Source organism: Salpingoeca rosetta (assembly GCF_000188695.1).
Source record: "Salpingoeca rosetta unplaced genomic scaffold supercont1.32, whole genome shotgun sequence".
NCBI classification, from domain to species: Eukaryota; class Choanoflagellata; order Craspedida; family Salpingoecidae; genus Salpingoeca; species Salpingoeca rosetta.
The window spans coordinates 292,817-310,316 of record NW_004754902.1 but is presented as its reverse complement, the minus strand read 5'-3'; the positions used below and the strand labels follow the sequence as shown (position 1 = coordinate 310,316).

The 17,500-nt window shown below is 57.3% G+C and overlaps 4 protein-coding genes across 4 annotated transcripts in view; all 4 read left to right on the top strand.

The window, feature by feature from the left end:
* The window catches only part of PTSG_10033 (methionine aminopeptidase), a gene marked incomplete at its 5' end in the record, with an annotated part of 4,301 nt that extends 4,181 nt beyond the window's left edge, over window positions 1-120 (top strand). The window contains one exon of the mRNA XM_004988892.1: window positions 1-120. This exon is cut by the window's left edge and continues 131 nt beyond it.
* Window positions 121-285: 165 nt separating this feature from the next.
* On the top strand, window positions 286-3,567 carry PTSG_12979 (uncharacterized protein). Its single transcript, XM_004988891.1, has 2 exons — window positions 286-557; window positions 749-3,567. The coding sequence occupies exon 2, from the start codon at window positions 797-799 to the stop codon at window positions 3,113-3,115; it is 2,319 nt and encodes a 772-aa protein (XP_004988948.1). The 5' UTR covers window positions 286-557; window positions 749-796; the 3' UTR covers window positions 3,116-3,567.
* Window positions 3,568-3,605: 38 nt separating this feature from the next.
* PTSG_10032 (uncharacterized protein) lies at window positions 3,606-7,946 on the top strand. The gene is made up of 9 exons (XM_004988890.1): window positions 3,606-3,840; window positions 4,073-5,247; window positions 5,484-5,542; window positions 5,766-5,939; window positions 6,174-6,262; window positions 6,477-6,614; window positions 6,822-6,872; window positions 7,124-7,217; window positions 7,563-7,946. The coding sequence occupies exons 1-9, from the start codon at window positions 3,797-3,799 to the stop codon at window positions 7,719-7,721; spliced, it is 1,983 nt and encodes a 660-aa protein (XP_004988947.1). The 5' UTR covers window positions 3,606-3,796; the 3' UTR covers window positions 7,722-7,946.
* A 161-nt stretch (window positions 7,947-8,107) lies between these two features.
* Window positions 8,108-17,500, top strand: part of PTSG_10031 (uncharacterized protein) — a 10,051-nt gene continuing 658 nt past the window's right edge. The window contains exons 1-12 of the mRNA XM_004988889.1: window positions 8,108-8,249; window positions 8,455-8,604; window positions 9,025-9,132; window positions 9,278-9,416; window positions 9,625-9,681; window positions 9,876-10,735; window positions 11,073-11,465; window positions 11,713-11,846; window positions 12,132-12,456; window positions 12,694-16,474; window positions 16,738-16,848; window positions 17,074-17,500. The exon at window positions 17,074-17,500 is cut by the window's right edge and continues 658 nt beyond it. Of these exons, the coding sequence (XP_004988946.1) occupies window positions 8,460-8,604; window positions 9,025-9,132; window positions 9,278-9,416; window positions 9,625-9,681; window positions 9,876-10,735; window positions 11,073-11,465; window positions 11,713-11,846; window positions 12,132-12,456; window positions 12,694-16,474; window positions 16,738-16,848; window positions 17,074-17,500 (6,480 nt within the window). The 5' untranslated portion in view covers window positions 8,108-8,249; window positions 8,455-8,459. The remainder of the gene's footprint in view (window positions 8,250-8,454; window positions 8,605-9,024; window positions 9,133-9,277; window positions 9,417-9,624; window positions 9,682-9,875; window positions 10,736-11,072; window positions 11,466-11,712; window positions 11,847-12,131; window positions 12,457-12,693; window positions 16,475-16,737; window positions 16,849-17,073) is intronic.

The following is a 17,500-nucleotide window of genomic DNA, read 5'->3' as shown; positions in this document are numbered from 1 at the left end:
TGCACACCAGACAGAGACAAGTCCCCCCCCCCACACACACACACACACATACACACACACGCGCGCGCCCTCGTTCTTTGCCTCCCATCAGTTCGACTCATAAACCCAAACCATTCACAATCAATCAATTAACCGTTGTTCTTTCGAGAACACAGCAACGCACGAATCTTTGCAGAGCTGTTGTTGAATGAATGGAAGGGCTTTGTGTGTCGAAAGGACAAAAACTTGGCTGGCAATGCCACCATAAATGTCAATGTTTCGACACATCAATTACAAGTAACAGAGCGCCACTGTTCCGTTGAACCTTTTTTGTCATGGTCACAGTCACGTCGCCACTTTTTTGCTTGTCGATCCTTCCTCCCTTCCAACTACAGTGAAGGGGTGGCCGGAAACGGGTAAGCACTCACTTCAGCGCTTCACGCCCTTCGGCATACCCTTGTTGTCGTTGTCTGCCTCCTCTCAACACCTACAGAAGAACAACTCTACAACTCTCACCACCTCATCAACAGAACACATCAAACGCTCCATCCACAGTGCCCTGAAGCGAAGGTACAGAGGTACGTTGCCCTCTGTTTGCACCCTCGCCTGTTTTGCAGTGTGTGTTCTACACTCGTTCAAGCTTACACACTTAACGCGTGAGTGATATGTCTTCGTGCCGGTCTGGGTCGACTTGTCGACATCCTCGCAAGCATCTCTCACCGCTTATTGTTCGCTCCCATCCCCCTTTGCTTGTCGACACATCGGACAGGAACTGAGGAAGCCTGTGTTGTGCAAGCGTACGTGTTGCCGCGTCGACATGGCTTCCGGCCGGGGCAAATCGAAGAGGCCAGGGACAAACGTGGCAAGGCATATCACCAAACGAGAGCAGAGAGTGCGAGCGCAAGAGCGAATTCGACGCGAAAGCCAGCCACAACCACTGCTGCAGCCACCACAACAACAGCCACAACCGCAGCAACCACGACCACGGCAGCCACGCCCACAGCAACAGCCACAGCAGCCACGGCCACAGCCACAGCCACAGCAGCCACGGCAGCCACGGCAGCAACAGCAGCCACAGGAACGCCAACCGCCGTGGCCACGGCCATGGCCACAGCTGCAAGCGCAACAGCCACAACCGCGGCAGCAACCACAACAGCCACAGCCACAACCACGGCTGCGAAGGCGTTCGCGCAGGCGCAGGCCACAGCAACAGCAACAACAACTCGAACAGGCACAACAGCCACCCGAGCAACAACAACCACAGCCGCAACAGCCACCTGAGCAACAACAACCAGAACAACCCGAACAGGCACAACAGCCACCTGAGCAACAACAGGAACAACAACCCCAACAAGCACAACAGCCACCCGAGCAACAGCAGGAACAACACAGCCCTTTGTTCTCGTCGACCGGCGATGAAGGACAGAGTGTTGAACTTGAACATGTTGCCGACTTTGACGGCAACAGCTTGGCTCAGGCTGCTCACCAGTATGTGCTGCAAGCTGCAAAGATCCGCCCTTTCGCCGGTCTACTGCAAGACCTCAAGCTCCTGCCCAACTTTCACGACTTGGAGGAGCTCGAGACCAGGCGGGTGGTGGACAGCGTTCAACGCATGCTGATTGAAGGCTATCCTGCCACCTGGTCCTCAACAGCAAGCAGCACAAGCGGGGTCGACAGCAGCGACAGCAGCGACACAGGCGACAGCAGCGACACGGGCAGCTCTGCCAGCACCAGCGCCAGTTCCACTGGCACCACCACGAGCGCCAAGAGCAGCAGTATCAACAGCAGCTCCAGTATCAAGGGCAAGAGGGAGCAGGGTCAGGACAAGCTCAGCCGGGCTGCAGCCGCCAGCGAGCCCAAGGCTCCTCAACCCCGGCCAAACAAGAACAGCAGCGTCAAGCAGAGCGCCATCGAGCACGACGACGCTTCTCTAGCATCCGTTTGGAAGACCAGTGATGTTGGTGTGGATGCACAGGGCTCTGAGGGGTGGGACCAGGTCCATCGCGATGCTGTTGCCCTTCGTCATGCCCAGGCCTCTGAGCATTCGAAGGACGCCAGCGCGGCAAGCGGAGGCTGTGCGGTGCTCACTGGCGGCTGGGAGCACGACGCCAACATGTTTTTCCGCATCACCCAGGCCGCTCGCAAGGCGTTCCTGCTGCTGGAGCACACGGTGCGGGAACAGCATCAGCTGAAGGAGCAGATCAAGCAGCTCAAAGCCAAGGTTGATCTGCTGGAGGCCAGCTCTCCAGCGTATGCGAAGGCACTTCGCAAGGTCAATGATGGGCCTGTCTCTCCCTCCGCGGAGCCGTACTACCCCTCGTCCTCCTCCGCTAGCGCAGCATACCCTTCGTCCGGCTTGGCCCCGTCTCAGCCATCTAGCGCAGATGCGTCTGCTGCTGCGGATGGCCAGCACTCCAGCGCGATGCCCGCATCTGCAATTGCTGATGAGCAGTACTACACTCTTGCTCATCACCAAAGCCATATGGTCGCTTCTGCCAACGTCTCACCCCAGAGGAACAACCATCCGGGCCAACCGCAGTACGTGACCGTGTTTGCCGTCCACAACGAGGTGCCCGCCATGCCGTCGCAAGTCAAAGGCCAGTACGCACAGCCGCGCGGCTACTGGCAGAGGGAGCACTCCGCCTCGTCCGGGCTTGGGGTGTTATACCAGGCACCCGCCATGCAACCCGCGCAGCCGTCACCACAAGCCACGTCTATGATGGTTCACCAAACCCAAGCAGCGCCATTTCCACTTCCAGGCACAGCGGCACCAACACACGCACATGGACCGCAGCTGCAGCTGCAGACGGTGGCCCCCCTCATCACGGCGCACCATGCTCACTCTCACCGCAGCGGTGGCGGTGCAGACATGGGAAGCACCACCTCCAATCCTGGCCACGTGTTGCAGGAGCGGATTGCTCTGGCGAACCAGGCGTTGGCGCAGTCGCTTTCAGCCAGCGATACCACCGCGGCTGCCACTGCCGCCATCTCCTCGTCCTCGTCCTCTTCCTTGCCATCTTCTCGGCGGTCAGCTCAAAGTGACGAGTTGCTGTGGAGACGCAGTAACCCCTTCCATCAGCAGCAACAACAGCACCAGCAGCATCATCGTCGACACCTGCAGCAGCATCGACACTAGAGCCAGCGTGACACGAGCTTTTGCTGCGCTCCTGTTTCACGTGTTCTCTTCAGGTGTTCTCTTCAGTTGAAGAAGATGATCTGTCTGTCTTCGTGCTGGTGTGCTGTGTGCTGTTTGTCTGTGGGGTCCTCTCTCTGATTTCTGAATGCAGGAGTGAGTGCCGTGAAGGAATGCTGGAATGAAGTGATTTGTTGCTTTGTTGCTTTGTTTTTTTGTCTTCCTCCCTCCATTTCAGATTTCAGCGTTCTCATCTGTCCGTCTGTCCGTCTGTCCTGTCAGTCTCCTAGTCTCAGTGTTGTGCCTCAGCCTCCCCCGTCTTGCTTGTACTTCGGCACGTTCGTGCCTTGGATGGTGTACGCTCAAAGGCTCACTTCAGCACTCCAGGTGTTGCTGACTGACTTGTTGCCTTGTCCTCTGCGCTACTTCATGTCAGTGATCTTGGGGGGGGGGGGGTTGTATGGTCTGGTGTGGCGTTGTTGCTTTGGTCCTTTCGTGCAATTTGTTTCGCCAAAACACAACAAAGCAAAGCGTAACTCCCTGCCACCAACAAACACGTGACAACCATCCATCCACGTCGTCGACGTCGTCCACGTCCAGTCCACGACTCCTGTAGCAGTGCAGCAACCAACACACACACACACACATACGCACACAGCTGCACGCCCAGCGATCATCGCAACCATGAGCTCCACGTCAAACGTGCGATGCAGATACTTTGTGCACGGGTAAGCCAGTGTGTGTGTGTGTGTGTGTGTGTGTGTGTGTGTGTGTGTGTGTGTGTGTGACTGCCCGCTTGTGTGTGACTGCCCGCTTGTGTGTGACTGCCCGCTTGTGTGTGACTGCCCGCTTGTGTGTATGTGCGTGTGTGTGACTGCCCGCTTGTGTACCCGCTTGTTTGTTTGACCCTGTAGCTCAGCTTGCCTTTTGCGATTTGGTGGTTTGTCGCGATCCTGTTAGGGCATGCACACGAGGCGAACAGTGCCCCTTCTCGCACGACATGGCCGCAAAGCCAGACAACACATGCAAGTTCTACCTCGCCGGCTCCTGCCACTACGGTGACAGGTGTCGCTACGACCATGTCCGCCCGAAGAAGAAGACAGCGTCACAGTCCAAGAGCAGTGCCGCTGCTGCTAAACGGCAACGCCAGCAGCCCGCCACAGCAAACAGTCGTTCGCAACAGAGCAGAACGAAGCAATCACAACAACAACAGCAACAACGGTCAGCAAAGGCCACATCACAGGCCACAGCCCCACCTCCATCCTCGTCTCCATCTTCTGCAACAACGAAACCAACGAAACCAAAGACAAAGGGGGCCACAAAGACAAAGACAAAGGCAGCGTCAAAGGGGAACGCATGGAGACCTGCGCCGGCTGCAAGTGCAACCACCAAGGCGTCCCAAGCAACACCAGCAACAACAGCAACAACAACAACAACAGCAGCAACAGCAACTACAGCGCCCACAACAGCGATACAGCCACCACCAGCGCAGATGCTGGCACAGATGTCGGCAGATGCGCCCGAGTTTGTGCCCAGCTCATTCATGCCACCACCCACGATGAACGCACCCACGACGCCCACGCCCTTGCTGACCCTCACTTCACAAGCCCCAGAGTTCCACCCAACTGAGCAGCAGCAGCACCAGCAGCAGCAGCGACAACATTCGGCAGTGCCAGGCGTGGCAACGCAGCAGCAGCAGCAGCAGCAGCAGCAGCAGCAAAGGTCGGGCAAGCTGGGGCAGTTGCCACCGAGCGTGCTGTCGCCCACAGTACCGCCCGACAAGGCACGCCGCATCAACGCGGACTGGCGCACAAAGGAGCTCAGCTCCACCACAATCAGGGATGCGCAGGGGAAGGTGGTGAGTGTGGCCAAGCCGCGCAAGCACAAGGCAGCGCCCCCACACGTGCCCGTCACCGCCGTTGCTGGGCAGGAGCCAGGCAAGCTCTTTATCGTGGTGAAGAAGAAGGCAGCGCGCAAGGCCAAGGCACAGCAGCAGGAGCAGGAAGAGGGTGATGCCAGCGGCAGTGCTGGAGATGGTTATGAGCAGCACGACCAGCCGTCCCTCGCGTGGGTCAAAGCGCCCGCAGGTGTCGACTACCAGCAGCACCAGTACATGCCCGCATACCCAACACAACGTGCGTTGTGTGTTCTGCCTCGTGTGTGTGTGTGTGTGTGTGTGTGCGTGTGTGTGTGTATGTGTGTGTGTGTGTGCGTGTGTGTGTGTGTATGTGTGTGTGTGCGTGTGCATGTTGCATGCGTTCGTTGTACACTCCAGCCTGTGCCGTCCAACGTAACCCCATCATCATGGCAACTGCTCTGCTCATCATGACCACTCCCCCACCATCACCATCACCACCACCATCACCACCAGCGGTCAACTATGCCCACGCCGCCCGCGCAGCGCTTGAAGGCGACGAGGCCCTCGAGGCAGTGAGTTCTCCTGGCGTGTGCTGTGTCGTGTGTGTCGTGTGTGCGTATGTATGTGTGTGTACTTGCATGTGTGAAAACTTGTATCTGTGTGCGTGTTGCGTGTTGCGTGTTGCGTGCTTGTGTGTGCGTTGTTTTCACGCGCAAGCTGAGCTTGCACTCTACCACCACCACCACTACGACTCACTTCTCGACCCCACCCTCTCCATTGCCTGCTGCTGCTCAGGCGCCGCTGTGTCCTGCTGGCGTTGCGACCGGCGACTGCCTGGACGAGGAGTGTGCATATCTGCACGGGATTGAGTGCCCCGTGTGCCACCTGCTGGTGCTGCACCCGTATCGCCCCGAGGAGCACGACGCCCATGTCGACGCGTGCGCTCGCAAGCAGGAGCAGGAGAAGAGGGTGTGTGAGTGTGTATGTATGCATGTGAGTGTGAGTGTGAGTGTGAGTGTGAGTGTGAGTGTGAGTGAGTGAGTGTGTGTGTGTGTGTGTGTGAGTGCGTGCGTGAGTGCACATGTGTGTATGTGCGTGCGTGCATGTGTGTGAGTGTCCCTTCTCTCTCGTGGTACGAGTGCTCATCCCATGTTCCCCACACCCACCCCACCCCTCACAACACGACACAACACGGCATGGCAGCGGCGGGCGAAAGTGAAGGAGAGCAAGGGCGTGGAGTGCTGCATTTGCCTTGAAGAAGTCCTCGCAAAACGCGTCCCCTCTGACAGAAAGTGTGTTCACACTTGTGTGTATGTATGTATGTGTATGTGTGTGTGTGTGTGCTTATGGAGTATCCTTTTGGTGTGCTATTGTTGCGAGCCAATTCTTCCAACCTCGCCCTTCCATTGCTGTCCTGATTGCACGTGACCGCACTGCAACCCATCACCCGCTCTTGCCTCACCACGACCATCATCACCACCACCGCCATCACCACGACGACGATAGGTTTGGCATCCTTCCCAACTGCAAGCACGCGTTTTGCCTGCGCTGCATTCGAAAGTGGCGGCAGCATTCGGAGCAAGGCACCATTGTCCGCCAGTGCCCAATCTGCCGCGAGCGCTCCTTCTTCGTCGTCCCAAGCAGGTGTGTGTGTGTGTGTGTTTATTTACGTTGGGCACGTATGTGTGTGTGTTTGTTTGTGTTTGTGGCGTGTGTTTGTGCGCGGCTTTGTGCATGTGTGCATGTGTGCATGTGTGCATGTGTGTGCGTTTTCATTGGTGTGGGTTTGTGTGCAAGTTGCATGTGTGTGCATGTGCTTCTCACACACGATTGTTTGCTTGGTGGCAACAGCTTCTTTGTGACAGACGATGCAGAAAAGGCAGCCCTCATCGAAGAATACAGGTGTGGATACGCGAGCGTGTGCGTGTGTGTGTGCGTATGCGTATGTGTATGTGTGCGTATGTGCATGTGTGTGAGTGTGCGTGAATGTGCATATGTGCGGACGTGAGTGCATATGTGTGGACCCTCTTCTAAATCTCTTCTGTCACACCGTGCGTGTTCGTTCACGTGCACGTGCACGCACTCTTCTCAACCCGCCATCATTGCCGCCACCACCTCTGCAACTACTGTTGTTCGTGTCGTGCTGTGTGCAGGGAGCGCCTGTCCAAGCTCGATTGCAAACACTTTGACTTTGGTCGTGGGGACTGTCCCTTTGGCGACTTTTGCTTCTACCGCCACGTGACCAGGGTGCGCATTGAGAGAGAAAGTGTGTGTGTGTATGTGTGTTTGTGTCGACGTGCGTGTTTGTGTGCGTCCTTTTGCGTGTTTCTGAGCGTGTGTTTCTGGGTCGATCTGTTTGTGTCTCTTTTGCACACACAGACACAGACACACACACAGACACAGACACACACACAGACACACGCACACACACACACAGACACACGCACACGCACGTGCGCGCGCGCACACACACACACACACATGTACACACTTCTTTGTCTCCCCACCACCATTTCAAGTCCTCTCTCCCACGTTGCTCACCATGTGCCCACAACCCTTCTGTCCCTGTGCCCCAATACACTGCGCTCGTAGGAGGGTGAGGCTGCGGTGAGCGGGAAGCCACGGTACATCACGTCGGCTTCTGGGCGGGCGACGCGATTGCAGAAGGTGCGCCTGAGCGATTTCTTGCAGTTCAGGGAGGATATGGCGCAGCAGATGGAAGAGGACAACGACGTGGACGTCGGCATCTGAGCACCTCGTTTGTGTGTGTGTGTGGTTGTGTGTGTGTGTGTGTGTGTGTGTGTGTGGTTGTTTGTGTGTCTGTGTGCGGGTGTGTGTGTGTGTTTTTGTGTGTTTGTGTGCACGCGTTCAGTGTTGGGGCCTTTTGTGGCTGTGTTCTTTGGCACTGCGTTGATGTGGTGATGTGACATGCCCCCTCAGTATGTTGTCGTGAATGAACCATCAACGTAAGCAAAGGGCCAACGCAGTCAGTGACATGAACACGACCAGTGAACAACCTCCTCTCACGCGCACGAACACAACCTCAACTCGTGCACACGCACAACAACAAGAAACACCAGCAGTTCGTTTAATTTTCCCAACCCTTCTACAGGATTCGATGCAATTTTAATGGGCGACCTGACTGACAAAACCCAACAGCCCGTTGTTGTCGGTTGCCACCACCACCAAACAACACCACACAGATCAAACCTCACCACCACCACCACCGCCACGAGAGGAGAAGCAGTAGCCCATATCGTCCCGCCAAACGCAAACAAGGTACCATGTGTGTGCATGTGTGTGTGCATGTGTGTGTGTGCATGTGTATGTGTGTATGTGTATGTGTGTATGTGTATGTGTGTTGAAGGTACCGGATGCAAGTAGTGTTGCATCTCACCTCATCTCATCTTTCTACTTCTCTCACCCCATCTCACCTCATCTCATCATCTTTCATCTTCGCTCACTCGCGCGACATGCGTTGCAGACGGCATGACGACGCGTGGGCCATCGGCGAAGACGGTTCGCCAAGGCAGCGCCCGTCGCCGTGCACCACCACCACCACCACCACAGCCAACAACCATCCCGTCGTCCTCGTTCTCAACAACGGCGCCAAGCGGGGTCATCGGCCAAGCAAGTGCGTCACTGCGTTAGGGCGAGAGAGAGAGAGAGAGAGAGAGAGAGAGAGAGAGAGAGAGAGAGAGAGAGAGAGAGAGTGTGTGTGTGTGTGTGTGTGTGAGAGACAAAGAGAGAGACAAAGAGAGAGACAGAGAGAGAGAGAGAGCGAGAGAGAGAGAGAGGAAGGTGCATGGAGTTGGTGGCAGACACCGCTTGCTCGGTTTCCAGGACGGGAGCGCACTTACTGTGACGGCGGATTTGTCACGCATCCCTTGTCTCGTGATGCGGGCGGTGCGGGCGATCTGCAATACAATGCTCACATATCATGGCATTTGTGTGTGTGTGTGTGTGTTTGTGTGGTTGTGTCGTTATGTGGGGTTGTGTGGGCTTGTGTGTGAATACGTCTCCCTTTGCTCGCGGTCATGCTGTGTGTGTGCAGTGGACCCACTCAACTACAACCCGCTTGAGGACAAGTATCTCTCTGGCTTCCTCAGCCGTCCACACATGATCAAGCACCTCCAAAAGGCCGGCCTCATCACCAAAGATGGTGCGTGTGTGTGTGTGTGTGTGTGTGTGTGTGTGTGTGTGTGTGTGTGTGTGTGTGTGTGTGGCGTTAATGGGACACAGCGGCGAATGCAGCCCCACTCGTTGAAGGTCCGTGCCTCATTGATGCCTGTGGCCCCTTCTTGCAGGCATGGTGCGTACGGAGCGGGAGGTGAAGAACCTGTGGCTGCAGCGGGAGCGTAGCCGCGATGGTGATGACACAACACGGCCCCATCACCGCAGCCACCGCCATCCCCGCGGCCATCGCCACGTCTCACACCGATCAGCGTAAGCGTATGTGCGTGTGTGCGTGAGTGCGTGCGTGCGTGCGTGCGTGTGCGTGTGCGTGTGCGTGTGCGTGCGTGCGTGAATACATGCCGTAGATGTGCACACAATCATGTGCCTGCCTTCGATTTGAAACAGCGCAAGTCTTGACCACACCGCACCACCTCACAACACCGCATCACATCATGTCACCTCACACTGCGCTGTGCAGATCGCTGGCCAGTCCGACGCGCGGCCGGCTCGACAGCGACATCTCCACAGCATCGAGGTACCCATGCTCCCCGTGTTTGACTGGGGGGTTGTTTTCTGCAGTCATTGTCATCCCCTTCTCATATCACCTCACACACACACACACAGACTCTCTCTCTCTCTCTCTCACACACACACACACACACACACACTCACACTCACACACACACACTCACACACACACACACACATGTACACCTCCCACCAACACAGCGCGTTTACGAGCCGCTCCCCGTCTCCGAGCAATGCAAGCGCAATGACAGATGCGAGCGAGGCTGTACACCCGCGCATCATCAAGTCCTCCACGCTGCCCGTCGACAGCGAGGGCCATTACCGTGGCTCGCGCGGCAGCCAGAGCGACACGCTGTCCTCTTCGTTCACCAATGACGACGACGACGACGACCATGTGGATTACAATGATGATGGTGATGGCCACTACGACGGTCGTGATGGTGCCAGCGATTATGAACACGGCACCAGCAGCCGCCACCACCTGTCCACCAGCGATTCCCACCATCACCACCAGCAGCAGCGGCAGCGGCAGCAGCGTGATGACGGCAAGGTGTGTGCCAACAACACCAGCACGAGGTCGCTGCGTCGTGGCGGCGTGCGTCCGCTGTCTGACCGCCCGCGAAGCGCTGCAACGCGTGGAGCCGTCGCCACCACAACACGCGCCACCCGCCCAAAGTCATACCACCACCACCATCAGGAGCGTCAGCAGGAGCGTCGTCATCTTCAGTTTCAGCGTGACCACCGCATGCGTCCGCGTATGGGCCATGGCGTGGCGCATCCAGCGCCGCCACCGCCACCATCAACAGCTGCATCGGCGCACCACCGCCTGCATGAGTCACGTGGGCGCCGCCGCTTGCCGCCGAGTCCCTCCTCCCATCGTCGCCGCCTGCCTGCAGGCAACGCCATGTTCCGCAACACCACCAGCAGCGCCAGCAATGGCGGCAGTGCTGTTGGGCGGTCGAGAGGGCGTGTTGTTAGCGCACGTGGAGGGGCTTCCTCATCCATTTCCGCGCCAACACCACGCCTCGCCGCCACACAGTCATCCATGTCCGTCGCACGACGTACGTACACGCGCATGCTTGTGTATGTTTGTGTTTGTTTGTGTGTGTATGTTTGTGGATATGACTGTTAGTATACTTATGTGTGTGTGCGCGCGTGTGTGTTTGTGCATGTTTTTTTTTGTGTGTTTGTGTTTGTATGTGAGTTTGTGTTTGCGCCATACTTAGTTATTTACATGGTCAGAGCTGACTTGTCTGTTGCATTCTTAATCGCACTTGTTCGCTTCATCGTCCTCATGTTTTGTTGCACCGCCACCATGCCACCACGACAAATCAACGAACCATCACTCAAAACCCCTCTCCCCACCCCCTTCTTCAACAACATCATCATCACCACCAGGCGAGCAAGTGCAGACGTCGGCTGTGCTGAGTAGCAGCCGCTCCCTGGCTGCCGGCCTGCGCACAACAGCCGGCGACCTCACTCGTCGATACAAGCAGCAGCAGCCAGCCACCATGACGTTCCAGTTTCTTGGCGCGCGCCAGCTGGGTCGCGATATGCTTGCAGGCATGGCCACCGTGCATGGCGTCAACGCCCAGGCGCCAGTGCAGCTGGTTGTCAAGCAGCAAGTGGCTGCGTCGTCCGTGGTGGTCCTGCGCCAGCACATTTTGCCAAATGAAACGTTTAGCATTCAGTCGCGCCGCAAGCCATCCCAGGGCCTGGGCCTGGTGTTCATTGCCAACGGCGTCACGCTCGCACGCCTCTCCTGCTGCTGTGAATACAAGCACGCGCCAGGTGTGTTTGCTTGCTTGCTTTTGTTTGTGTGCTTGTGTTGCTTTGTGTGCGTGTGCTTGTTTGTGTTTGTGTTGCTTTGTTTATTTGTGTTTGTGCGTGTGTGTGTGTTTGTGCGTGTTTGCAGAGCAGACCTTCCCCACATACGGTGATCTGACTGTGTCTCACAACTGCACATGTCCATGAAACGCCACCTCCTGTCCCCAACCTCTTTTTATATGACCCTTTTCCTGTTTCCCGCGGGTGGCAGGCACGTATGTGTGCCAGAAGTCGAGTGGGCTGCGGCTACTGCACGTGACAGGCGGCGGACCGTGCCTCCGGTGCCGCGTGGACGCGTTCATTGCCAACGAGGACCACAAGTCCCACGTCAACAAGCAGAAGCAGGTGCGGTGTAGTCGTGATGCATGCTGCGCAGTCGTGGTGGATTGGTGGCAGTCCGTGAAGTGCGAACGCACATGAGATTGATGTGTGCAGTGTTCTGAGGTCGTTTGGCACATACATGTGCCTAAATCACATCCACGCACACAGACACACCCACACCCACACACACGCACACGCACACAGACACCCAGACACACATAACCCCACATGAGCATCATGTACCTTCTCGTTCACTCACACATGCACTCACACACATGCATGTTTATGATCACGTTTGCTTGCAAGCAGGAGCGCAGCACGGTGTCGACTGTTGCTGCAGAGGCGGAGGACATGGCAGCGCTGATGGACGCAACGCCCCAGCCCACGGGCGCAACGGATGATGAGGATGATCACCATGGTCGTGATGGTGATGGTGATGGTGATGGAAAGGAGGGAGAGGCAGACGGTGAAGAGGACAAGCAGCAACAGGCGGGTGCTGCTGGCGATGGTGAGCATGGCGATGACTACGATAGTAGCAGCTGGGACAGTGCAAGCGACGCAGACGATGATGAAGCCGACCGGGATGACGGTGATGATGCGGCCGCTCGAGCTGACAACACAACGCCAACGCCAGGTGAGCGTGTGTGCTTGTGTTTCGTTGTAACATCTCATGTTGTTGTTGTTGTTGTTGTTGTTGTTGGCTTGTAGCCGTCTGACATTGCTTATTCGCAATGTACGTCGCAACTCATCCTCACAATTTGTCTCAATCGGGTTTTCACGACATCCTCACAACTACCCTCACCACCACCACTACCACCATCATCACAACTGCCATCACCACCACCACCACCACTACCATCACTGCCGTCAGCCTCTGAGCTGCTGCAGGACGTGTGGGTGAGCGGTGGCCGCGTGCACTCTGCCCCGTCCAAGGACGTGCAAGCAGCTGTTGCCACCACAAAGCCCGATGCTGCTGATGCTGCTGATGATGGTGGTGGTGATGGGTATGGGAGCGATGAATTTGAGGATGATGATGATGACAATGATGACAATGCGGGTGACAGCGATGATGATGGTGATGATGGTAATGACAGGGAAGAGGAAAGGGAGGATGAGGAGGAAGCAAGTGCAGATGCAAGCGAGGAGAAGACGGAAAAAGAAGACACCACCTCACCGGATGATGCCCACAGCGCAGAAGCGCAGGAAGAAGCCGCCACCACCACCACCACTGCTGACGACGATGATGGTGAGGAAAGCGCATCAGCCAAGCAGCAGGACGGAGAAGAAGCGGAACAAGAAGAGGAAGGGGAAGAACAGAACAAAGAGGCAGAACAGAACAAAGAGGAAGAAGAGGCAGAACAGAAAGAAGGGGAAGAGAAAGAAGAGAAGGAGCAGGGAGACAACGGTGGCAGCACGAGCAATGGCAGCGAGGATGCATTGTTGCCGTCGCCTCCTCCCGTTGCTGCTGCAGTGGATGCAGCTGTTGCTGAGCGTACGCTGGGCGTTGTGGACCGTGACACGCTGCTGTCACAGGCGCAGGCGGAACAAAATGCCAGCTTGCTCAGTCAAGCAACGGTCCTGCGCAGCGTGGAGGAGCAGCACGCCCAGGCACCGCCCCCAAATGACACGCACATCACCAAGGAGGACTCACAGCAGGCGTTGAAGCAGCTGCCGGCAGCCATGAAGCCCAAGCCAAGCCCACTCAAGGTGTTGCCTGCAGGCAGCAAGCGTGCGCTGCCACGCCCACCTGACAACCCACGGTTGGGTGCGCGCGGAGGGCAGGACACGCGCGCGGCTGTCATGCGTTCCCGCTTCCTCAGGAAGGCGAACCACGTCACCGACGACGACGGTGCTGACGCTGCTAACGCTGCTGATGATGGTGACGGTGCTGATGATGGTGACACTGGTGATGCTGCAGTCGAAGCCAGCAAGCAGGATGTGGTGACGAAGGAGAACCAAGAGGAGAAGCAAGCAGCCCAAGAATCCACTGAGGAGGAGGAAGAGCAGAAGCAGGAGGAGGACAGCGCCCCAGCACCCGTTCGCTTGACATACGCTCAGGTGGCGAAGAAGCCAGCGACAACACCAGCACCAACACCAACACCAACAACGGCTGATGACGACAACACGGCTGAAGACGAGGCACAGACGACAGCGAAGGAAGTGAAGGGTGACGAGCAAATGGAGAAAGAAGAGAACAAGGAGGAGACGGCCCCAGCCGATGAGTCGATGGCTGCTACTGAAGCGACTGCAGAGCAGAGTGAACAGACCGAGACGGACAAGAGCGCAGATGAACAGCAGGCGGGGAGTGCGGAACACAGCGAGGCTGCGAACGCGCCCTCTGCGACACCCAGCGAAGACAACAGCTTGCCGGACGACGCAGCAGCAAAGGAGACTGATGCTGATGATGGCGCTGGTGATGCAGTTGCTGCCGCCGATGGTGATGGTGTGAAGCGTGATGACGACTTGTCCAACGTGAAAACGGAGGCAGAGCAAGGCGAAGAAGTGGCGAAGAAAGAGGAGGAAGAGGAGGAAGAGGAAAAGACAGAAGCTGCTGCCGACAGTGGTGCTGGTGATGGCGACAAGGATGCGCAAGACGAGGAAGAAGGTAGCCACGACGCTGCCGCCGAAAGCGAAGGCAAGCAAGATGCAGACGAGGAAGCACATGCCACTACTGGTGCAGTCGGTGATGCTGCTGAAGAAGAAGAAGAGGATGATGATGATGACGAGCCTGTGTCTGAGCCGCCATCACCACCTCCCACGACGAGTGCGGTTGCCAGCGGTGGTGGTGGTGACCTGGAGCTGAACGTGTCCACAGTGTCATGGCAGGAAGACGGCGAGGCGTCAGAGGCGTTTGACGCACCGCCACCGCCACCGCCACAGTCCCAGCCAGGCGACGAGGGCACGACAACACCAGCAGCGACCGGCAAAGACAGTGATGGCGATGACGACGGCGATGATGAGCTGTTGGCTGATTCGATGGGCGACGTGAGCGTCATGTCGATCGATCCGCTCTCTGAAGAGTTCTCTGTTGCGCTCAGCGAAGACGAAGAAGACCAGGATGAAGGCAAGGAGGATAAAGACAAGGAAGCACAAGCAGAGGAAGAGGAGGAAGAGAAGGAGAAAGCAGAGGAAGAGCAAGCAGAGGCAGAGGAGAAGGAAAGGCAAGCAGAGGAGCAAGAGGATCAGGAAGAAGCTGATACTGATGCGTCTCCTTCCTCTGCACGTCATGACGGCGCAGCGGACGGCAGCACAGCTGACGAGGCAACAGCAGAGCCAGAGCAGAAGGCGGAAGCGTCCGCAAGCGCTGCACACACGGCAGAGACAAAGGCGGACAATGAAGAGGAAGAAGAAGAAGAGGAGGAAGAAGGAGCAGCACCAAGTGGTGTCGATGCCAAGGCAGAGGCTGCTTCCGCCCACGATGATGATGAAGAGCCAGAAGGAGAAGAGGTGGAGGAGGGCACTGAACAACCACCAGCCACTGAAGCCGGGAAGGATGCGCCTGTGGCGCAGCCGCAAGACGAGCAAGCGGAGAAATCCCAGCAGGAGGAGAAGGAGGATGAGGCTGTGGCGTCACCGGCACCAAAGCCCATGCGACCAGCACCGCCGCCGCCGCCAACCACCGCCGCCGAGGAGAAGGAGGACGAGGAAGAGGAAGCAGAGAAGGAGGGAGAGGACAAGGAACAAGAGAAGGAACAAGAGAAGGAGGAAGGCGAAGAAGAAGAAGCAGAGGAAAAGGAGGAAGAGGAGAAGGAAGAGGACAAGAAGAGTCACGGTGAGCCTGAAACCCCTGTCGTAGATGTGTTTGCCGACGATGAGGAACCACAGCCCGAGACGGTGAAGACCAGTGAGGAGGAGGAAGAAGGCAAAGAGGATGAAGAAGAGGAAGATCAAGGGGAGAAGGAGGGCAATAAGAAGAAGGAGGGAGAGACGAACAAGAGCACGGAGCCGAGGGCAGGCGACGACAGTGACAATGACGACGTGGACGATGCAGATGCCGCGCCAGATGGGTACGAGAGCGACGTGTCTGTTGCGGAGGTGCTGAAGAAGGTTGAGGACTCCACAGCATCGCTTGGGGAGCACGTCAAGGCCGATGAGGAGGCGGAAGCAGAGGCAAAGAACGAGGAGAAGGAAGGCGAAGTTGTGGCGGGGAGCGAAGAGGAAGAGGAGACGGCAGCAACGGAAGAAAAGGAGGAGAAGCACGGTGGTGCGGAAGGCGACAAGGCAAGCGAGGGCAAGGAGACGGACGACGACGATTGGAGCGATGATGAGGATTCAGAAGCGGCACAGACCAAGGCAGACGCAGCAGAACAAGAGAAGCAACAGGAAGAGGAGAAGGAAGAGGAGAAGGAACAAGTTGTCAGTAATGATGACGGTGCTGATAGTGGTGCTGGTGCTGCGACGGCTGACGAAGACAAGGAGGAAGAAGAAGGGGAGGGAAGCAGTGAAGCCACAGCAGCCCGTGCGAAATCTGATGCAGAGGCACTGAGCCAAGCCAAGGCCGGTGAAGATGGCAGTGATGAGCAGCCTGCGGCGGCCGTGTCCTCATTGAAGAACAGCACGACAGCTGGCATCACCTCACCCCCACAGCGGCCCAAGCGCCGTGTTGTGAAGCTGCCGCCTGCCCGTGCACTCACAGAGACCGGCGATGTCAGGTACGAACTCATGTCGATTGCCGACACTTGTGCAGTTGTGATGGCGGTACTGGGGGCGTGTGCTCGTTGGCAGCTGCACGTTCGTCCATGCAGTTTTTGTATTCCATTTTGGCGAGCTTCACCTTTGCATCAGCTGCTCATCTTTGTACACCAGTCAATCTTCACCGTCAACATGCTCACTGTGCCATCTCCCGACCACCACCGCACTCACCTTCACCAACACCATCATCACCACCATCACCACCACCACCACCACACATCAGGTCGTCGCTGAAAGGCAGCCGTCCCGCCGAGAAGAAACCGCGCACACGCGTTGGATTCCAGACAACCGTGAGCGTGCGCCGTTACACGCCCATGGAAGGCGAACACGACGGGTGAGATGGCGGCACGTGCCTGTGATTCTTTGTTTGTTCGTAAATGTATGTGTGTGTGTGTGTGTGAAAGTGCGTATGTATGTGGGTGAAAGTGCGTATGTATGTGTGTGAGAGAGTGTGCGCGTGCTGTCCATGAGCAAGTTCTTCCGCAAACTCAAACACACACACACACGCACACATGCTTACTTCCATCAACGCTCACCTCTTCCTCCACCTCCAATGCAGGGCCATGCTGCATCCGAACCTGGATCGGCTTGACGATGACGACGACGATGATGACGATGAGAGCGACACGGACAGCGAGGACGACAGCAAGACGAGGAGCAGCGGCAGTGGCAGTGGCAGCGGTCCAATCCACACCAGGGCTGCCGGCGGGCGGGCGCGTGGCCCGAAGGCAGCCCCTGCGCCCTCGCCGCTTCGCCCCGACAAGTTCAACCTGGCGCTGTTTGACTCTGCCCTCGACGGCTTTGACAAGGCCATGGCGGAGATGGAGGGCAACGAAAGCAGCAGCAAAGACAAGAGCAGCATCAGCAGCAAAGCGGCCACGAGTACCGGCAGCGGCAAGGGCGATGGCGAGGCAAAGGACAACAAGGCCACTAGTGCCAATACGGGCAGCGCGAGCACGGCAGCGGGCCGTCATCGGCGGCGCCTG